Source organism: Zootoca vivipara, chromosome 3 (genome assembly GCF_965207765.1).
Source record: "Zootoca vivipara chromosome 3, rZooViv2.hap1.1, whole genome shotgun sequence".
NCBI lineage: Eukaryota > Metazoa > Chordata > Lepidosauria > Squamata > Lacertidae > Zootoca > Zootoca vivipara.
This window is the reverse complement of record NC_142586.1, coordinates 115719775-115741377: the sequence shown is the minus strand read 5'-3', so window position 1 is coordinate 115741377 and position 21603 is coordinate 115719775. Positions and strand designations below refer to the sequence as shown.

The 21603-nt window shown below is 47.5% G+C and overlaps 1 protein-coding gene across 2 annotated transcripts in view; it reads right to left on the bottom strand.

Moving 5' to 3' along the window:
* INTS9 (integrator complex subunit 9) overlaps nt 1-21603 on the bottom strand; it is a 61661-nt gene that overhangs the window by 20838 nt on the left and 19220 nt on the right. For both annotated transcript variants that reach the window (XM_035110854.3, XM_035110856.3), the window contains exons 6-10: nt 20291-20377; nt 15568-15688; nt 14871-15005; nt 7718-7829; nt 836-1016 (exon numbers count right to left, since the gene is read on the bottom strand). In XM_035110854.3, the coding sequence (XP_034966745.3) occupies nt 836-1016; nt 7718-7829; nt 14871-15005; nt 15568-15688; nt 20291-20377 (636 nt within the window). The remainder of the gene's footprint in view (nt 1-835; nt 1017-7717; nt 7830-14870; nt 15006-15567; nt 15689-20290; nt 20378-21603) is intronic.

The following is a 21603-nucleotide window of genomic DNA, read 5'->3' as shown; positions in this document are numbered from 1 at the left end:
ACCAAGCACCCCCTGGCCAGCCCCAGAGGCACCCTTCGCCTGCGGAGCTTGCAGCCAGGGCTGCTGCAACAAACAGCTGTGCAAGTCTTTGGGAGGCAGAGACGTGAAAAGGAATCGGAGGAAGGGAGGGAAAGAAAGAGGGACAGAGGCCAGTGTTGCCCTCTGCACCCTGACCATCCTTCAAGGCACCCCAGGGTGCCATGGCACACTGGTCGAAAACCATTCCCCTATCCTATAAAAAAAACATTTTTCAGAATATAGTGGTACCTTGGTTCTCAAATGCCTTGGTACTCAAACAACTTGGAACCCAAACACTACAAACCTGGAAGTAAGCTTTCCAGCTTGCACATTTTTTTCGAAAGCCGAACGTGCTCCGTTTTGAGTGTTACGCTTCCGTTTTGAGTGTTACGCTGAGGTCTGTCTGTTTTTGCCACTTATTTTGTTTTTTTGTTTTTGTGGCTCTTTTTTTCTTTGGTGACTGTGTGGAACCCAGTTCAGCTACTGATGGATTGATTGTGTGACTGCAGGACATTGTTTATTGCTTTCATTTTTAGGGAGCAATGGTGTGGTTAGATAGCAAAATTCATGTTAAATTGCTGTTTTAGGGGTTGCTTTTAAAAGTCTGGAACGGATCGATCCATTTTGCATTCCTTTCTATGGGAAAGCGTGCCTTGGTTTTGGAATGGATTTCTGGAACGGATTAAGTTTGAGAACCAAGGTACCACTGTAGTAGCTTTGCCGTACCGCCCTCTTTCTTCCTGTGTCGGAGGTGCCCCCGTCCACGCAGCCATGCCTGGTGTGTGTGTGTGTGTACCTCTTTGCTGCCGACACTTACCACTCAGCAAAGATCTGGGAAAACTCGAGGGAGCTGTTTGCCACCGGCGAAATGAAGTAGAAGGGAACATTGGAGAGGCCAGCAGAATCGATGTACTGGTACAGGCACTCGAGGAGGTCATAGATCACGCCAGACGGGTAGCAGGGGACCAGAACGTTCCCCCCATTCCGGACGGTCATAGCTTAACAAAGAGCAAGGACATGTTTTTGAGTGAGTGGATGGGGAAGAGACAATAATAACTATTCAGTTTTCTTTTTCAATGGCGCTCAATGGTTCAGAGTACAGACACCTCTTTTTTAAAAACAAAACAAAACAAAACAAAAAAAGTGTTGTGTACACTGTGCTCTCCTTGGGATGATGGGAGTTGTAGTACAAAACATCTGGAGGGCGCCAGGTTATTGAAGGCTGCTCTATAATATCCCCTGCCCCATTGTTTATGTTGTCCCTCCCGACAAACTCATATCCTATTCCTTTAAAAAATGGGAAATGATATATAATGAAATGAAAAGGATGTTTAAAATGACCTTTGGTAAACAAGCAAACAAAAAACAGAAGCTTTTCTTTTGGGAATTGTAGGGACAGAACTACCTTAGCTGTATAGAAACCTATTCATGTAGGCGACTACAGCGGCAAGAATGTTACTTGCCCCAAAATGGAAAGAAGCAGAAGTCCCAGTGAAGGAAGAATGGATACAAAAACTTATGGAATATGCAGAAATTTAAGTAATATTGCCAGCTTTGGGACATCTTCCCATTGGCCTTCATATAAATATGCCAAACGTCTGCACAAAATGCTTACAGTAGCTGACAGCATTCAGAGGTGAGTTTAATAAGTAAAATGTAATAAATAAAGAAGAACATAAGAAAAATAAAACAAGGGTTACACGTCTAGGTGCTTTCAATTGCTCCATTGTCCAAAACACTTAACCGGCCTTCCCAATGGACTGGTTTCCATATTCCCTGGCAGGTTTCAATCTCCTGGTCCTTTCGTACTTTTTTACTAGATCATTTTTCAAGATGGAGAGAGACCAGAACTGCACACGGAATTCCAAATGAGAATTCACACAGCAGAGATCTTCGCTGCTTCATTTGCAATTCCTTTTCCTCGCCTTTTTTCCTAGAGTTGCCATATTTCAAGAGGTAAAAAGCCGGACACAAAATCCGAGCCCAAATCGCCCACACCGGAGCCAGAACCCAGAGTCACCCATGCACATTTTAAAAAGACCAAAACACACACACACACACCCCAAATCCAGGACATTTGCTCTAAAATGTAAAATTCCTCCTGGACCTGCAAAAGAGGCCATGTCCGGGAATTCCTGGACATATGGTAAGTTGGCAACCTTGCCTTTTCAAATGCTGCAATTGTCCTTTAAACAAAACACACCTGCTGCTGTTACACACGCATTGCACCAATATTTTCAGAGCACCGTGTTCCCTCGAGATCCAGGGGGTGGCAGTTTAATATCCTGTCTACTGTTACATTAAAGAAGGGATATCTCTGCATCTCTCCTTCGTTCTTTCCCCATTATTCCTTTTAAACATTTGCCACCTCTGCTCCTCAACCCAAGCGGGTTGCAATATGAATTATAATAATGATAAAACACACACCAAAACAGCAAATCGATATCCGGACACAGCAAGCGATGACGTTTAAAAGAGGCAGCAGTAATATCAACACTAACATGTCGTCGTTTTCGAGTGCGGAAAGAAAAGAGACGATTCAAATAGAATCACGCCTTTGCTACTTTAACCTTCTCACTTGAAATTAAGCATTTGGAAATGCAATAAAAGGTGGGGGGGAATTGCATCTAGGCCTGGGGACAAAAAACAAACAAAAAGGATTTAGGTTTATGACATCACTAGAATGCTGTAATATAATTCCTCACATCTGAAAAGCCACACAGTCGTGACAATGTCATCCTGTGTGCTGATCACAGAATCTTAGAGCTGGAAGGGGCACCACGGGTCATCTAGTCCAACCCCCTGTAATGCAGGAATCTTGGCTAAGGCATCCATGACAGATGGCCCTCCAACCTCTGCTTAAAAAACACCAAGGAAGGAGAGTCCACCGCCTCCCGAGAAAGAGAATTCCCGCTGTCACAAACTGTCAGAAGGTTTTTCCTGATGTTTAGTCGGAATCTCCTTTCTTGCAACTTGAAGCCATTGGTTTGAGTCCTACCCTCCAGAGCAGGAGAAAACAAACATGTTCCCTCTTCCATGTGACAAACATGTTCCCTCTTCCATGTTCCCTCTTCCTTTAAGACATTTGAAGATGGGTGGCGCTGTGGGTTAAACCACAGAGCCTAGGGCTTGCTGATCAGAAGGTCGACGATTCGAATCCCCGCGACGGGGTGAGCTTCAGTCCCAGCTCCTGCCAACCTAGCAGTTCGAAAGCACGTTAAAGTGCAAGTAGATAAATAGGTACCACTCTGGTGGGAAGGTAAACGGCATTTTCGTGTGCTGCTCTGGTTCGCCAGGAACAGCTTTGTCATGCTGGCCACATGATCTAGAAGCTGTATGCCGGCTCCCGCGGCCAATAAAGCGAGATGTGCGCCGCAACCCCAGAGTCTTCTGCGACTGGACCTAATGGCCAGGGGTCCTTTTACCTTTACCTATCTGGTCTGTTGGATTCTGAAGGAAATGATCCCTGAGTGCTCACTGGAAGGACAGATCCTGAAGCTGAGGCTCCAATACTTTGGCCACCTCATGAGAAGAGAAGACTCCCTAGAAAAGATCCTGATGTTGGGAAAGAGAAGGGGACGATAGAGGACAAGATGGTTGGACAGTGTTCTCGAAGCTACGAACATGAGTTTGACCAAGCTGTGGGAGGCAGTGGAAGACAGGAGTGCCTGGCGTGCTCTGGTCCATGGGGTCACGAAGAGTCGGGCACGACTAAATGACTAAACAACAACAATCTGGTCTGTTCCAATGTAGTTACATCCTTTTCCTGAAGAGGGCAGAAGAGCTCCAAAATGTGAAAAAATTGCAAGTTGGGAGCATTTACAGCTCTCTGGCAGCAAAACACAAACAAGAGAAACCAGAAGCATCTCATGCCAACTCCTTGGGGGGGGGGGGGGGATAAAATTCTGATACTCAACTGGGCATGGAGGCAGATCCTGAGAACCACGAAGGAAAAACCGGCAGAAAATGCTCTGATCTTCTAAGGCTCTGTAGCCAAGGTGGTGAGGTGCAGTTGTTGTTGAACTACAATTCCCAGCATCCCTGAACACTGGGGTCATGCCAGGTATGGCTGAAGGGAGTCCAGCAACATCTGGTGGGCACCACATTGTCTAACCCTGGCTCTGAGGTGTGGGCTTACAAGGCCCTTCCCAGCAAATGATATAATCCAGACGACAACAGTGCCACCATCAGAATGCCAACAGACGACTCGAGGAAGTGAGCCAAGTCACGTGGTGTGCATTAAATAGCCAAGGTAGCACAAATATACCCTCTCAAAGGGTTCCAGGAACAGAAATGACATTGAAAGGAATTCAGCACCTAGGAAACTTTATTCTCAGCTTCTCGTCACAGAATCGGAAGGGACCACAAGGGTCATCTAGTCCAACCCCTGGAAATGCAGGAATATCTTGCCCAACGTGGGGCTCAAACCCACAACCCTCTGACAGTGGAAGGAGAACATTTCCATGACAGCTAATAGCCACTGATAACCTTGCCCTCCCAAGGCACATTTCAAGCAGCTAAGTGATGCTGTTCACACCCACGGCATCATACAGCTTGACAATTAACAGCTTTTCTGATGGTGAAAATTAATTTGCTAGTTAATTCTAAATATGTAATACCAGCTGTTGCTATGTCTCCCTATAAACCATCAAAGAGAGAGAGAGAGAGAGAGAGAGAGATTCATTTTGTAGATGTAAATGAAAGGGATATTGTCACTTTAAGGTCTCGACAGACTAACCAATTCTCTGTGACCAAGTTGCATCTAATAATTTTCTCCTGATTGCTGAGTAAGACCAATTGGGTCAAAGTGTGTTGGGCCTTTGGCAAATTTTGTAGTCATCTATTAGTCATATAAGGATTTTGATCATGCTTTGGCAAGTCTATTTGTTATTATATCCCATTTGTAATCTGATCTGTTTTGACTACTGGCCTCTGACAAATTTTGCAGTCATCTATTGGTCGATATGGAGAGCTGGATCAGGCTTTGACCTGAATAGCAAAGTCAATTTGTTTTTGGACCATCTTTGTAATTTTATCTGCTTTGATTACATTTCCATATTTTGAAGGTGGATTAAAATTGTACTTCATCTTTCTATGGCATGTAGAAGCATTTCGCATTGTTTAAAGCTTCTGAACCCACTGACGTCTTTTGGGTTTAGTTACACTGGCTTGGGGGCAGAACATCCCTTTTCCTGTGCTGTGCATTTTATCGTCTTCACCAACGTCCACGACAATCAGCAGGGGATACAATCAGCAGGGGATACAATCAGCAGGGGATACAATTATTACATGCCAGTGGTTTTCAACCCGTGTGCCATAGCACCTCGGGGTGCCTTGAATGATGGCAGGGGTGCCGCGGGCAGCCCTGGTGCCAGCTCACTTTGGGGCAGGGGGGACAGCTCAGAGACCAGGGGCAGCAGCTGAATTTGCCTGGAGGAGAGGAGACTGAGGGAACACTCCACAAGGGAGGGTGTTCAAAAAAGGGTGAGGGGCTGCCGGCTCTGCAGGCAAGGGGTGACATAACTGGGCTCCTGAGCCCCCCAGGGGGGCCGCAGAAAGAATGAAGTTGGTCAAGGGAGCCGTGGACCCAAAAAGGTTGGAAACCTCTGCTATATGCAAAGAGGGACAAGGGTCCAAAATAAGAAAAAACTATTAACTTAAATCAAAGTCTCAATTTAAACAGAAGAAATCCAATTGGACCAGAAAAATTCGAACAGCACTTAAAAGCCATCCAGGGAAATACAAAATACAAAACAAAAACACAAACCTTAAAAGGCAACACACCTGTTTATAATAGCAGCCTGATAAAACCGAGGGTCACAATCCGACAAAATACCCAAGAGTGTTTAAGGCCATTGAAGCAGGATTCAATGAAACTGGTATTCAGAAGCATTGTGGCCTTGATGTCATTTTAGGGAAGAAAAGTACCTTATACAGAGCCAGGCCAATGGGTCTCCCGTGACTGGCAGGAGTTTTAGCCAGGGAGTCTTCCCTAGCGTTTGTCAAGTATAATGGTTTAATTGACAATGAAATGGAGAACACCTGTGTGTATTGCTGAAAAGGTTTAACATGGGGAAATTCCACAGCTGTATACTAAGAGCTTTCTGCTAGCTAACCCATGTATGTTTAACCTTAGATCCCATGAGACGCTACTGAATGGCAAACTGGCCACCTTGAAAGGCCTTTGGCTTTTTGTTCTCAGGCTCTGAGACTCTCCTGAAGGGAGTGAATACAGATCCAGGCAAAATGGAGGCTGAAGGAAGAGAGAGACCTATGCTTTTAGGAGGTTGGTCTGGAATTATCTTTTATTTCTAAGGCGATGAGCCCGTGCTGAACAGCACAATGTAATTATGGAATTATTTAGAAGTATCATTTACTGGGGTGGTGTTTTTTTTTTGTTCTGTTTTGAAGAAAGTTCTGCAAATGAAGTTTTGCATCAAACAAATGTTTATTCCAAGAGGAGTCAGTTTCTAGGCATCTAATCATTTCAAGCTGCGCAATATTAATATCTACACCATCGATTGAATATCTATTGACACCAGAAATTCTGCATTCAAAGCTTGCACTCTGCTACTGAGCTCTCTTGCTCCAAGCTTGGATATGGGGGGGGGGAGCCCAGGACTGAGCTTAACTTCATGCAGGGATCCTGGACAAGAGGAGGGTTAGGGTCTTCATGGAATGTAGAGCTGGAAGGGACCCAAAGGGTCACTTAGCCCAATCCCTGTCACTGTTTTGAAAACCACCATTTTCAGCTTGGCTATCGGTAGCCGTGATACGCAATCAGCTGGCCATTTATTCCTGCATTGCAGGGGGTTGGACTAGATGACCGTTGGTGTCCCTTCCAACTCTACCATTCTATGGTTCTATGTAAGGCCAGTCCAAGCTTGTGGGCTGCACTGCCGCTGCCTTGCACAGGCTTTTGGGTCGCCAGGTGTTGGCCTTCTCGGTAGTGGCACCTGTCCTGTGGAACGCCCTCCCAGCAGATGTCAAGGCAATAAGTAATTATTTTACTTTTAGAAGACAACTGAAGGCGGCCCTGTTTAGGGAAGTTTTTAATGTTTAATCCTGTACCGTTTTAATATTCGGTTGGAAGCCGCCCAGAGTGACTGGGGAAACCCAGCCAGATGGGCGGGGTATAAATAATAAATTATTATTATTATTATTATTATTATTATTATTGGCGATGACTGCGGCTTTCGAGAAATGGGAGGCTGGCTTTTAACAAAGCACACGCGAAGATGTGAAACTGGCTAAGAGGCAGCCAGGAAGCGGCAGGGGACACCTGCCGATTGGAGAGCCTTGTCGAAACACAAACTGCTGGCAACGAAGCCAGCCACTTAAGCAAGCCAACGAGAGCGGGCGATTCAATCTCATTATGCCCGTTCCGTTCCAAAACCGGGTGCCCCCCCCCTTGCAGCCGCCTTCCGAAAGGTACAACTTGCATCTCTCAAAAGCACTTACTGTATTAATGAGAGAGGCAAAGGCACATCGTAAAAAATCTCAACTGCTAGTTTTTATGCCAGGGAGAGGGAGAGGGAGTCAAGCCGTTACTTCTGTTCCGGGAATCTTGGAGCAGTTTCCCACATGGGGGTTATGAGTCAGATTATAAAGCAAGCAGGCGCAACAGGACCCCAACCCAACCAGCAGCAACACGGCCATTGCTGCCCCCCCCCACATACCCCACCCACGGCCGCCTTACCAAGGTTACTGCAGAATTCTCCCACCATGCCATCAGGATTTGCGGTGGGAATCTGGGTGAGGCCAGTCAGGATGAGGACATCGCTGTTTTTCAGGGAAGCTTGGTCCATGGGCTGAAAGGGAACGTCCGAGAGAGCGAGCTTGTTTGTTTATTTATTACTAGCTGGCCCAGCCACGCGTTGCTGTGGCTCATCCCTGTGACTGCCCCCACCCTGTCCCGACCCATGAGCTATCCCAAACCCTCCTTCCCCCAGCCCCGGCTCATCCCTGTGTTTGGCCCCACCCTGTCCCGCCCCATGACCTATCCCGCCCCATCCACCACCCAGAAGAGCCCCCACCTCCACTTGGCCCAGTCTGCAAAGCAGAAGCAGAGTCGAGCTGTTGTGGAGAGGGAAGCTTTCCTAGGTGCAGTACCAGTGTAGCCGTCACTAGAGGGCACTGTTTTGCAACCTCTCCTGTGCTCCCAGCATCCCCGGTTGTCTGTTCTGGAAACAGTGGGTTTTACCTGCTTTACCTGCCTCAGGTCTTGCTTAGACATCTGTCTTAGCAAACTGTATAAGATTATTCGCGTATTCGCATGTGAGGTTGTGTCCAAATTTGAACGCAATCGGTCAAGCGGTTTCGGAGAAAAGTGGATACCCACCTACATGCCCTTTTTATATTTTTATATTTATTTATTATTAGCCGCCCAATTCTAAACCAAAATAGACTCCGGGCATCTTGCAAAGAGGACAAAAGTGGAGAGTTAGAGGCATCGCGATCCTCAATGCACGCAGAAGATGATGGAGCAGGTCAAATGGGCGTGTCTCGCCCAGCATCCTTTTCTCACAGGGACCAGCCAGATCCTTAATGGGACCAGTCTCCCCTTTTATTATAATAATTTATTATTTAAACCCCGCCCATCTGGCTGGGTTTCCCCAGCCACTTTGGACGATTCCCAACAGAATATTAAAAACATGCATAAACATCAAACATTAAAAACTTCCCTAAACAGCTCTGCCTTCAGATGTCTTCTAAAAGTCAGATAGTTGTTTATTTCCTTGACATCTGATGGGAGGGCGTTCCACAGGGCGGGCGCCACCACCGAGAAGGCCCTCTGCCTGGTTCCCTGTAACCTCACTTCTTGCAGGGAGGGAACTGCCAGAAGGCCCTCGGAGCTGGACCTCAGTGTCTGGGCTGAACGATGGGGGTGGAGATGCTCCTTCAGGTATACTGGGCCGAGGCCGTTTAGGGATGGAAAGGTCAGCACCAACACTTTGAATTGTGCTCGGAAACGAACTGGGAGCCAATGTAGGTCTTTCAGGACCGGTGTTATATGGTCTCAGGGGCCGCTCCCAGTCGCCAGTCTAACTGCTGCATTCTGGATTAGTTGTAGTTTCTGGGTCACCTTCAAAGGGAGCCCCACGTAGAGCGCACTGCAGTAGTCCAAGCAAGAGATAACTAGAGCATGTACCACTTCCAGCGACTGGCATACAAAGGCAGCATTTGGAGGCTGAACACAGTCCCAGGGATCGTCTTTAAAAGTTATTCACATTGGTGCCCATCACTGCAGGCTGGTGGGGAACAGATTCCATCTCTTGGCCATGGATGCACAGGAATAACGTTAAGGCGAACCTAGCTGGGTCAGGCCAAAGGCCCTTCTAGTCCAGAGTCCTGTTCCAGCAGCAACAGCAAGGATATCAGCAGCACATGGGCCTTGACAAGCCTGCATGCAGGGGGTTGAGCTAGATGACCTCTAGAGTCCCTTCCAATTCTACGAGTCTCAGCCATCACAGCTCAACAAATGCCTGGGGGGAAGGGGAAAGTCTTGGCCAGGTGCAAGGTGGGCCTTCACTGGGGAGAGTACTCCATAGCTGGGAGGGGGCTACATTGAAAAAGACCGTCTCTTGTCCTAAATCCGCTCCAGAAACACAATCAATTGCATGCTCGTAGCCACAGCCTGTTTGTTTAATTTTGGCACAAAAATCCCTGTTGCCTCTACCGCCCTTCATCCGAGGGTCACAGGGTGTTTTACAATGTATAAACACAAAAATAAGACCACAGCCACTCAACAGCACAGGGGCAGAAAAATAAAGACTCTTGGCTCAGAAAAGAAAGCCTGACTTTGACAACTGGGAGGAGGTCGGAGTGAGAGCAGATCAGAAGTTTGGCCGAAAGTCTTTTAAAGTTCTCCGCAGTGAATCAATGCCAGCCCCCCTCAACTCAACGGAAGATGAAATTATGACTATTGAATACCGGCATAATCATTACATATATTTTCCACGGGCAGGTTCAATATTACTTTTACTGTCTTATTGGCATTTTTGGATGACAGGCATTTCATTTGTCTGTTGTTGTTTTTTGAAAGCTCGCTCAGAGGTCTCTCTCCCTCTCCCTACGCCCAGCTACACTGGTTCTCTAGCCTTCGTTAGAAACACAGAGTTGTAGGGTTGGAAGGGCACCCCCAGGGTCATCTAGTCCAACCCCGTGACACAGGAACCACAGCGGAAGAATCCCCTTGTGCTAGGCTTCTTTCTGCAGCAGAACGTGGAAACCTCAGCTTAGAAGGCTTTTCAAAACAAGAACCAGACACATTTGTGGTGATGGAGATGTCTGGATTGTGTCCTTCGACTCTGATATTGCCTTTTCCTTGTCTGGGTGGAGACTGGACTCTGTTTTTGCATTTCTATCCCACCATTTTCCCTCCACCGAGTTCAAAGCGGCTTGCTCTCCCTCATTTAATTCCCTGCAACAACCCTGCGAGGTAGGTTAGGCTAAGGGCCAGCGTGACTATCCCTAAGGTCAGCCAGTGAGATTCATAGCCGAGTGGGAATTCAAATCCTGGTCTCCTGGGTCCTAGTCCAGCACTCTAACCACTATGCGACCGCTGTCTCTCTTGTTGAAACTGGCTGGCTCTAGAAAGGCAAAACCTGCTGTTACAGCTGCAAACAGCTGGTGAACACTCTACAAAAAAGAGAAGGGAAGAGGCAGGACCTATTTGGATGCCCCACCCCTCTGCCAAATCACACTTTTTGCCCTAAAAAAAAAAAAATCCAAGGACAAAAACTGGGCATGGCTGCTTTCCCTAGTCTGCGACAGGCAGCGATTGTAGCTCAGAGCTCTGCCTGCCGAATCCATCAGCCCATCCAAAGATGTGGCTGTCTTTCTGGGGGGGGGGGCGTGGAGGGAAATTATGGATCTTGTGAGAATTAATTTACTGGAAATTACATCTATAGCACTTTGAAGAGTTTGCCCTTAGACAAGCGGGGTGGACGAGTTGGCAGCCAGTTAAGCCATCATCCCTTCGAGAAAAAAAAGATAATTCAAGGGGCGATATAGATGTAGCCTGGAAGCCGCCTTCAGATATTGCGGAGTTGAAATATGTGGCGTTTAAATAATAAATAAAAAGGGGGAGGGAGGGGAAGCGGGCGCAGAGAATCTGTGGGGCTTTCATAGGTGCCTTAAACTGGGAAGGTAATCGCATTATTAATACCTGGCCTGTTATTAATATGCAACCGGTTGTTTTTCTTAATGAAAAAGCAGGACGCCGTATCTCTTCTTTGATATTTTGCAATGGGCTCAGGTTACATCGAAAGGACTATGTTAAAAGGTTTTAAAGGGACTCATTGAGAAGGTGGTGGACTCTCCTTCCTTGGAAAAGTCTCTCAGGGATGCTTTAGCTGTGATTCCTGCATGGTAGGAGGTTGGACTAGATGACCCTATGGGTTCCCTCCAACTATACAACTCTACGATTCCAGGACTTTCTTGCCGCTGCCTCTTCTGCTGCAGGGCCCTGCACCTCCAAGGGAAGTGGGAAAGACAATGTGTGCTGCTTTCTTCAAGAGGGCGCGGGAACGGGATCCCTGCTTAGCAGACAACCAGTGCCAGATTTACGTATAAGCTTAACAAGCTATAGCTTAGGGCCCCACTCTCCTGGGGGCCCAAAAAAAATTTAAAGGGGAAAAACTGGATGTACATTTCCAAAATATAAGCTAGAAAACAAATAAAATAAAACCTACATACAGCAACAGTGTTTTGGCTCCCAGTACATTTCCGAGCCAACCTAGCAGTTCGAAAGCACGTCAAAGTGCAAGTAGATAAATAGGGACCGCTACAGCGGGAAGGTAAACACCGTTTCCGTGTGCTGCTCTGGTTTGCCAGAAGCGGCTTTGTCATGCTGGCCACATGACCTGGAAGCTGTACGCCGGCTCCCTCAGCCAATAACGCGAGATGAGCGCCGCAACCCCAGAGTCGGTCACGACTGGACCTAATGGTCAGGGGTCCCTTTACCTTTACCTTTACATTTGCGAGCACAATTCAAAGTGTTGGTGCTGACCTTGAAAGCCCTAAACGGCCTCAGTCCAGCATACCTGAAGGAGCGTCTCCACCCCCATCATTCAGCCCAGACACTGAGGTCCAGCACCGAGGACCTTCTGGAGGTTCCCTCCCTGCGAGAAGCAGAGCTACAGGTAATTAGGCAGAGGGCCTTCTCAGTGGTGGCCCCCACCCTGTGGAAAGCCCTCCCACCAGATGTCAGAGAGAAAAACAACTACCAGACTTTTAGGACACATCTGAAGGCAGCCCTGTTTAGAGAAGCTTTTAATGTTTAATAGATTATTGCATTTTAATGCTCTGTTAGAAGCCGCCCAGAGTGGCTGGGGAAACCCAGCCAGATGGGCGGAGTATTAATAATAAATTATTATTATTATGTGTTGTGTAGGCTCCTACCGTGTTTCCCCTTTTTTAAGACGTAGTCATTATATAAGCCATAGCAGGATTTCTAAGCAATTGCGCGATACAAGCCATACCCCGAAAATAAGACATACTGATAGACCCTTCACCCAGTAGCAATAACCCCCCTCCCGCCAGCCAACCCCCCCTTAAAAATATCTCCATTTTGCTGTCGCTCCACAGACACGTATTTCCTTTAAAAGCTTGTAAAAATGCACTGAAGAGCCGTAGCTGTTGGCTGCCGAAGCCTCGTGACCTCCGTGAGCGCGTCTGTCTCTCTCTCTCCCCCCGCCCCCTGCGTCTCTCTCTCTCTCTCTCTCTCTCTCTCTCTCTCTCTCTCTCTCTCTCTCTCTCTCACACACACACACACACAGAGAGAGAGAGAGCACCCACCTCTCGCTTCCCCCCACCTTTCCCTTCCATTCTATGCGCCCACCCCTGAGTTGCCTGTTGATTTCCTCTTGACGGGAGAGGGGCGATTGAATGCAAAGGCTGTTTTCCCTTTAAGGGAGAGATCTCCGTGTGCGCGTCTGTGTCCTCTGTCTCTCTGTCTCTCTCTCTCTCTCTCTCTCTCTCACACACACAGAACCCACCTCTCGCTTCCCTCCACCTTTCCCTTCCATTCTATGCGTCCACCCATGAGTTGCCTGTTGATTTCCTCTTGACGGGAGAGGAGCGATTGAATGCAAAGGCTGTTTTCCCTTTAAGGGAGAGATCTCCGTGTGCGCGTCTGTGTCTCTCTGTCTCTCTGTCTCTCTCTCTCACACACACACAGAACCCACCTCTCGCTTCCCTCCACCTTTCCCTTCCATTCTATGCGTCCACCCATGAGTTGCCTGTTGATTTCCTCTTGACGGCAGTCTCCTGTGTCTGATTGTTGTCTCCTTGCAGCCTTCCTTTCTACCTTATGCTTGCTTGTCTGTGGAGCTGCCCCTTTAAGGATTTGTAAGTAGTCTGGATCGCAGTCCTTGCCTTGGGGACTTTTTTAAAAAAATTAAGGACTTTTTCCTTCTTGCTGTTTGTGAGCACAAAAGTTAAACTGCCGGTCCTAGCTTCCTTTACCCACAAAATTTTACCTTGCTAGCTCAATTGCTTCTTAATTGCTACCATTTACCAAGTCAGCAATCTTAATTGCTGTTTAGCTGGCTTCTTTGTTCTCAGCAGGTAGCTTCTTTGCTATCAGTGATAGCACTACAAAGTTCTGGTTACAGGTAGGTAGCCGTGTTGGTCTGGGTCGAAGTAAAATAAAAAAATTCCTTCAGTAGCACCTTAAAGACTCATACCAAAATAAAACTTAGTTGGTCTTTAAGGTGCTACTGAAGGATTTTTTTTATTTTAGCACTACAAAGTGTTACATTGTTGGAACTTAAGTCTTGGGCAGCTGGCTAGTAGAGATTCTTATTTGCTTTTACGTATAGGCTACTGCTAGGACTGTATCACACAGATAGATTCCATTATACTGGTTTAGATTTAAGAAGCTCCAGTGTAGCAGATTGCTATTAAGTGAGTCCCCACCTTGGAGGAGAGAGAGAGCAGCCCTTTGCGAACATCCCAGGGCCGGGGAGAGAGGGCTGGGCCAGGGACGCACACACCTCCCTTCCCTCAGACTCATAATAAAAATACCAGTAAGACACCCCACCAAAAATAAGCCACCCTGTGGTTTTTTGAGAAAAAAAAGTAATAAGACGGTGTCTTAAAAAAGGGGAAACACGGTATGATGTAAGTTATGGGTAGGCAAACTAAGGCCCAGGGGCTGGATCCGGCCCAATCGCCTTCTCAATCTGGCTCGCGGACAATCAGCGTGTTTTTACATGAGTAGAATGTGTCCTTTGATTTAAAATGCATCTCTGGGTTATTTGTGGGGCATAGGAATTCGTTCAACCCCCCCCCCTGCAAATATATATAGTCTGGTCCCCCACAAGGTGTGAGGGATAGTGGACAGGGCCCCTGCTGAAAATCTTTGCTGACCCCTGATGTAAGGAATGGGCCCCGCCTGCTAGCCTGCTCCCTAAAATATCACTGCTTTGCTCCTTTCTATATATAGGGTGCTGACATTCTGCATGGACTGGTTGCAGGGCAACAGGTGCAAATGGCTTTAGGTCTATAAATTACTGTACAGTATAGCATGAATTCAACACAAAAACCAGTGACCATTTGTTGTTGACAAAGGACAGCTGGACATATAAAGGGCCCCATTACCTTCAGTAGCTTAGGGCCTCATCAAACCTAAATCCGGCCCTGCTCAGAGCTGTCCCTAATCTGTTCACTGGCTGTTGTCAAACTCCAGCTCCTATCAGTTGCAGCCAATCCAATGGGCTCACTCCTGCCGCACAAGATCGAGGAGCTATGGAGTTGCGCATGCGCAGTAGACAAGCTGTGTTGAGGAAGGAGAACGCCACCCCGTACGGAAGGTGAAACCTCAGAGTTCTGGGAGGGCGTCGTACCTGCGGGTGCGTCGTGAGGAGCGAGGATCCCGAGACGTAGGAAACCTTCTCGTAATGCGACTGGATGATCCAGTTGGAGCTGCCAAGGGCATAACCGGAACTGAGAGGGGAGACCTGGACTGCACCAAACAGCTCCTGTTGGGGAGGAGAGGAGAAAAACAACACATGGAAGAATTCCAGAAAGTATTTCCCAACGTACGATTTTATTTTACGCATATTTTGTTTAGCCTGGAGAAGAGAAGGTGATAAGGGGTGATATGATAGCCATGTTCAAATATATAAAAGGATGCCATATAGAAGAGGGAGAAAGGGTGTTTTCTGCTGCTCCAGAGAAGCGGACATGGAGCAATGGATTCAAGCTACAAGAAAGAAGATTCCACCTAAACGTTAGGAAGAACGTCCTGGCAGTAAGAGCTGTTTGACAGTGGAACTTGCTGCCAAGGAGTGTGGTGGAGTCTCCGTCTTTGGAGGTCTTTAAGCGGAGGCTTGACAGACATATGTCAAGAATGCTTTGATGGTGTTTCCTGCTTGGCAGGGGGTTGGACTGGATGGCCCTTGTGGTCTCTTCCAACTCTATGATTCTATGATATTTTCAGATTTGTTACCTGCCCTTTGCCATCAGGTCACAGGGCAGGTGACCACCTTACTATGCCTCCCCGCATCCTACAAAAAGCAGGACATGACCATGGATACTCACTATTTTCTGGGAATACCCCACCAGCTGGATCTTACTGAGCGCCGAGTTCACTTCCTGCATATTGTAGCACCTTCTCCACATGGCGACCTCGACCGCGTCTTTCAGAGGGGTGGGAAGCAGCCTTGTGAAAGAGAAAGATTGGATCAGGCTCAGCAATGCGCCAAGACTCTGGGCACACTTAGGTCCACCAAGACCTGTTCACATGTACTGCCAGTAAGCCAGGTGTTCCCCATCCTATATTTGTGCACCTGGCTTTTCCTGCCTAAGTGCAGAACCTTACGTTTGTCCCTATTGAAATTCATTTTGTTAGCCTGTGCCCAGTTCTCCAATCCATTAAGGCCATTTTGAATTCTGATTCTGCCTTCTGCAGCGTTAGCTACCCCTCCCAGTTTGGTGTCATCTGCAAATTGGATGAGCATCCCCTCATCTCCTTCATTCAAGTCATTTATAAAGACGTTGAACAACAACAGGCCCAGGACAGAACCCTGCGGCACCCCACTTGTCACTTTTTTCCAGGATGACGAGGAACCATTAAGGAGTCCTCTTTGGGATCGGTCAGTCAACCAGCTACAAATCCACCTAACGGTCACCTCGTTGAACCCACATTTTCCCAGCTTCCTCGTGAGAATATCATGGGGAATATCATGTCCAAAGCCTTACTGAAATCAAGATACAGTACACTATATCCACAGCATTCCCCTGATCCACCAAGTTTGTAATTCCATCAAAAGAAAGAATGAAATCAGATTGGTCTGGCATGCCTTATTTTTGAGAAACTCATGCTGAGTTTTAGAAATCCCAACTCCTTCCTGCGGGAGGGTGTTCTGTAGTTCAATGAAGAGAAAGCAATATGCAATATGCATATCCAGAGCACAAAGATGTGCTGGAAGAGTTGGAAAACATGAGCAGATTGTGGGCTGTGTGAAGAAGCACTCAGAAGGCAAAAGGAAGGGGAGGAAACTGCTTTTTTAAACAGAAACTTTGACAAAACCATTAAAACATTTTATTCCCTGGAAAAGCCGCCATTGTTGCAGACTTCCCCCCTTTCTTCGCAAAGGAAGTTGGAGAATGGTTACAGGTAGGTAGCCGTGTTGGTCTGGATCGAAGTAAAATAAAAAAAAATTCCTTCAGTAGCACCTTAAAGACCAACTAAGTTTTTGTTTTGGTATGAGCTTTCGTGTGCATGCACACTTCTTCAGATACAGTGAAATGCTGGAGAAGCATTTCACTGAAGTTGGAGAATGACATCCGAGAATGGCAGCGTCGAGGCACATAAAAAGGATGGCCGTCTCTTTTGACATAAATCTCTTGCAGTACGAGGAGCCCAGGCAGGAAGGCAGTGAGAGCTGCCAACGAGGGGAAGAAGAATTGGGTTCTCACTTTGTATATTAAACAGATGCTAAATCAAAAGCTCATTCCAACCCATTTCCAGTGATTTGTGAAAACCGGTCAACTTCTGTCGATCCATTTGTTTGAAAGGAGATGATTTACGGGGGAATCGGTTGGGCCACTGACCTCCTCCTCCATAATTTTTAGGAGAATGAAGCAAGTGTTGAGAATTGCTCCTGCCAATGTCTCCCTGTACGCCTAGCACACAAAACCTGTAATTTCTACAGATGCCAATGGAAGAGAGCCAGTGTGGGGTGGGGTGGTTAGAGTGTCAAAAACTAGGACCTGGGAGACATCTGGGTTCAAATCCTCGCTCAGCTATGAAGTTCCCTGGGTGACCTTGGGCCAGTCACTGCCTCTCAGCCTAACCTACCTCACAGGGTTGACGTGGGAGATTAAATGAGGGAGGGGGAGAATCATACCTTGAGCTCCTTGGAGGAGAAGGTGGCGTATAAATGTAAAAATAATAAAATAATGTGTCCTCTTTGGATGGGAGGCCCCAGGAAACCCAACAGCCAGCCAGTTTTTTTCCAAGTTATTACAAATTTCTAAGACGCACTTTCATTAAAAAAAAGAGAGAGATCCATAAAACCATGGGTAGGCAAACTAAGGCCTGGGGGCCGGATCTGGCCCAATCGCCTTCTAAATCCAGCCCGCGGATGGTCCGGGAATCAGCATGTTTTTACATGAGTAGAATGTGTGCTTTTATTTAAAATGCATCTTTGGGTTATTAGTGGGGCATAGGAATTCATTAATTATTTTTTTTAATAGTCTCCCCCCCCCCCCCACAAGGTCTGAAGGACAGTGGACCGGCCCCCTGCTTTAAAAGTTTGCTGACCCTTGCATAAAACCATGCTTAGAAACACTGATAAAGGGAGGACGCCCCCTCTGTCTTCCTCCCCCCCAAAAGCACCCCAACTCCATGGAACTCATCCACTGTTTTGAGGTGGAGGAATGAAAGGGGAAATACGATGTAAGCCACCCCACGGCCACAACTCAGTGGGGTTCGGAGTTGCCGGCCATTAGCTCAGATTGCAGATGGTAATGGGGTAAAGCCGTCAGCTGCCCTGATGCACTAAGTCTATTCCTTGCAGAGCTTTCCATTTCAAAGGCGCCGGCGTTTCCTACAATAAAGGGAGAGGCTCAGTTGCACACAGCCCAACCGGGGCTGGAAGTGTCTGAGCTGCAAAGTGATATAAACACAAGGAAAGTTCCAGGCTGCTGTGCAAAGAGGGGAAGAGGCGCCACTGGCACGCAGCCTGGCACGAGGCTCACGGGTAACTCAAAATAAAAGGAGATCAGCTTGGCCATCGCTTAACGTTGGGCTTGCTTGGGGGTGTTCCCTGTTTTCAAAAGCCGCTATCTCACCAACCCCAGGAAAGAGGCGCCAATTTGGGCACAGGCAGCCCGACTTGGGGCTGACACCGAAGACCCGATCTGACAGTGCCAAGCGCAGATGCTCAAAACCTTAATTGATTCACTGATTTGCTGGCCATGCTCTGTTTCAAAGGCACTGGTGCCATGCCCAGAGGAGGGCAACCAAAATGGTCAAAGGCCTGGAAACGATGCCTTATGAGGAAGGGCTTAGGGAGCTGGGTATGTTTAGCCTGGAGGAGAGAAGGTTAAGGGGTGATATGATAGCCATGTTCAAATATATAAATGGATGTCATATAGAGGAGGGAGAAAGGTTGTTTCCTGCTGCTCCAGAGAAGCGGACACAGAGCAATGGATTCAAACTACAAGAAAGAAGATTTCACCTAAACATTAGGAAGAACTTCCTGACAGTAAGAGCTGTTCGACAGTGGAATTTGCTGCCAAGAAGTGTGGTGGAGTCTCCTTCTTTGGAAGTCTTTAAGCAGAGGCTTGACATCTATATGTCAAGAATGCTTTGATGGTGTTTCCTGCTTGGCAGGGGGTTGGACTGGATGGCCCTTGTGGTCTCTTCCAACTCTATGATTCTATGATTCTTTGCGCTGGGGAGAGTCCCATCGCGCTCAGGTCTGCCCAGGGGCCTTTAAGATCTATCTGTTCATCAGTATTCAAAAGCATGGGCTTTTGTCCACTCTGCTGTTTTGTTGTGATAATTTTTTTCCATTATTGTATTATTGATATTTTTTTAATCTGCATGGCGCCCGATAGACGTAGATCTCTGGCCGCGGTTCACAACAGAAAATGATGATATAAATGCACACACACAAAGTACGTAATAAAAATAAGAACAAAGGTAACCCAGCAATGCCCACCCGCTTCCACAGCACATTTAAGAGGGCATCGGATGTCAATTAGCCAAATAATAATAATGATAATGATAATGATAATGATAATAATAATAATAATAATAATAATAATAATTTTGCTATTTATGTGCCATCCATAAGACTGAGTTGCCCCAGCCACTCTGGGCTGCTCCCAACAAAATATTTAAAAACACAGTAAAATGTCAACCTGGTTGAAGAGGAATGTTTTCGCCTGGCACCTAAAGGTGTATAATGAAGGTGCCAGGCGAGCCTCCCTGGGGCAAGCATCCCACATATGGGAGCCACTGCAGAAAAGCCCCCGTTCACGTTTTACTACCCTCCAGGGCTCACATGGAGCAGGCAAACGAAGAAGGACCTCAGAGGATGATTGCAGGGTCCGGGTACGTTCATATGGGGAGAGGTGGCCCTTGAGGTTCTGCGGTCCCTGAGGTATTGCTGATTTTATTGTTCTAAGTCAGTGGTTCCCAAAGTTGGTGGTTCTCCCCCTCCCCTGCCTAGAGGTGGGGATTACCGGGGTGGGGGTGGGGGCGTCCTAAGAGGCAAGGGGGGGGGCAGCAGGAAGGTGTAAATGACTTCAAGCTGGCATCACTGGGCCGAGTCCATCAATTTTGCTGAATTAGTTAATTAAACTGAATAGTTCCAATTGGATTTTGAATAAACGTGCAAATTAATCCTCCTTGTTTCGAATTTTATCGTGCTATTATCTTCCTTAGTGGGCCGTGCAAACCACTGTTTTTAATGTTGTGAACAGCCCCCAGATCTACGGATGAAGATGTATAAAAATAAAATTAAAAATAAATAAATAAATAATAATAATAATAATAATAATAATAATAATAATAATGCTTTTTATAGGGTAGGGTAGAGGGACACTGGGGATGAGATTGTGGAACCAATGGGTCAAATGGCCCCAAAAAATGTTTGGGAAATGCTGTTCTGACTGACGTAAGCAGCTCGGAGGGTCAGCTAGCTGAGCGAGAAACCAAACCGTGAAGGAGACAGTGCCCCCCCGACCCCCCCTTCAGAGACACATTCCCAAGGGAGGTGCCCTGTGGAGGGCAGGTGCCCATCCTTACCTTTGCACTTCCTTATTCTTCCACATGGAGGCAGACTGAGCCTTGGGCACCCGCTCAATGAAGTTGACAAGCTCCTCCATCAGAAGCCTGCAGAGAGGAGGAGCATCCATCATCATCATCATCATCATCATCATCATCATCATTATTATTATCAGCAGCAGCAGCAGCAGCAGCTGCAAGGAAAGGCTCGGATCTCAGCCGCAAGGACAAAAGACAGGTGGTTTTGATGGCACACCGGAACTGCTCTCCCCATTTCCAAAGGTCAGGGGCGAGGAGGCAGGTCCCCTTATGCAGGCCCGTCCTAGCCATAGAGGCTAGTGGCGCATAGAACCACGGCGCCAGGCACTGGAAGGGCGCCAAGTGAGCGCAGGGTTCCGGCGATCTGGCCAGGACTGCGCTCCACTAGCTGAGAGGCTGCGCCACGTCTCTCTCCTTCTCCGAGGACTCCGCGCTGCGCCTCCTTCTCGTTTCCCGAGCGCTGGGTTCCGCTCAGTCGAGCTTCGCCACCAGCGTGCGCACAGCGCCCAAGCAGCTCTTGCTGGTCCCGTGGTGCACGCGCTGGTGGCGAAGCTTTACTAAGCGGAACCCAGCGCTGGGGAAACGAGAAGGAGGCGCAGCGCGGAGTCCTCGGAGGTGGCGTCCCGCTGCTGCCGCAGTCCACTTGGCACTCTCGGGCCCTTGGAGAGGCTCTGGAGGGGGGCGCTGGAGGGACCTTAGCGCCAGGGCGCTGGGTGGGCTTAAGACGGCCCTGCCCTTATGTAGCCAAGATGCCACTACTCAGACTCAAGACTCAAGCAACAGGCATCAGCTGGCTTGGTGGGACCCCATGACTGGCAGAGGTATAAAAATGCTTTGGGGGGGGGGGAACACCCTTAAGGTGGGGGAAGAAGTCCCAAAACAACGGAGGGTGGTCACAGGACGCTAATTGATCCCTGCAACCAATGTTATATCCTACTCAGAGTAGACGCTTTGAAACGAATAAACATGACTATTAGGCAACATTTCAATCTGTAGGAGCAGGGTCTAAATATTAACCGATTTGTCCCAAATTTGAAATTTGACTATGTTTATACCATACGCCTGAGATAAGATCAAGGGAGGAAACATTTTCGATTTTTTTTTTAAAATGACCCACCCTAATGACTATATTAACTGCAACTTAGTTCCATGCAAACCAGAGTACCTTGGAGGTGGGCAGGTTTCACAGACTGCAACTTTTTTGTTGCAGGTCTCACTTGGAGGAGGAGGAGGAGGAGGAGGAGGAGTTTGGATTTGATATCTCGCTTTATCACAACCCGAAGGAGTCTCAGAGC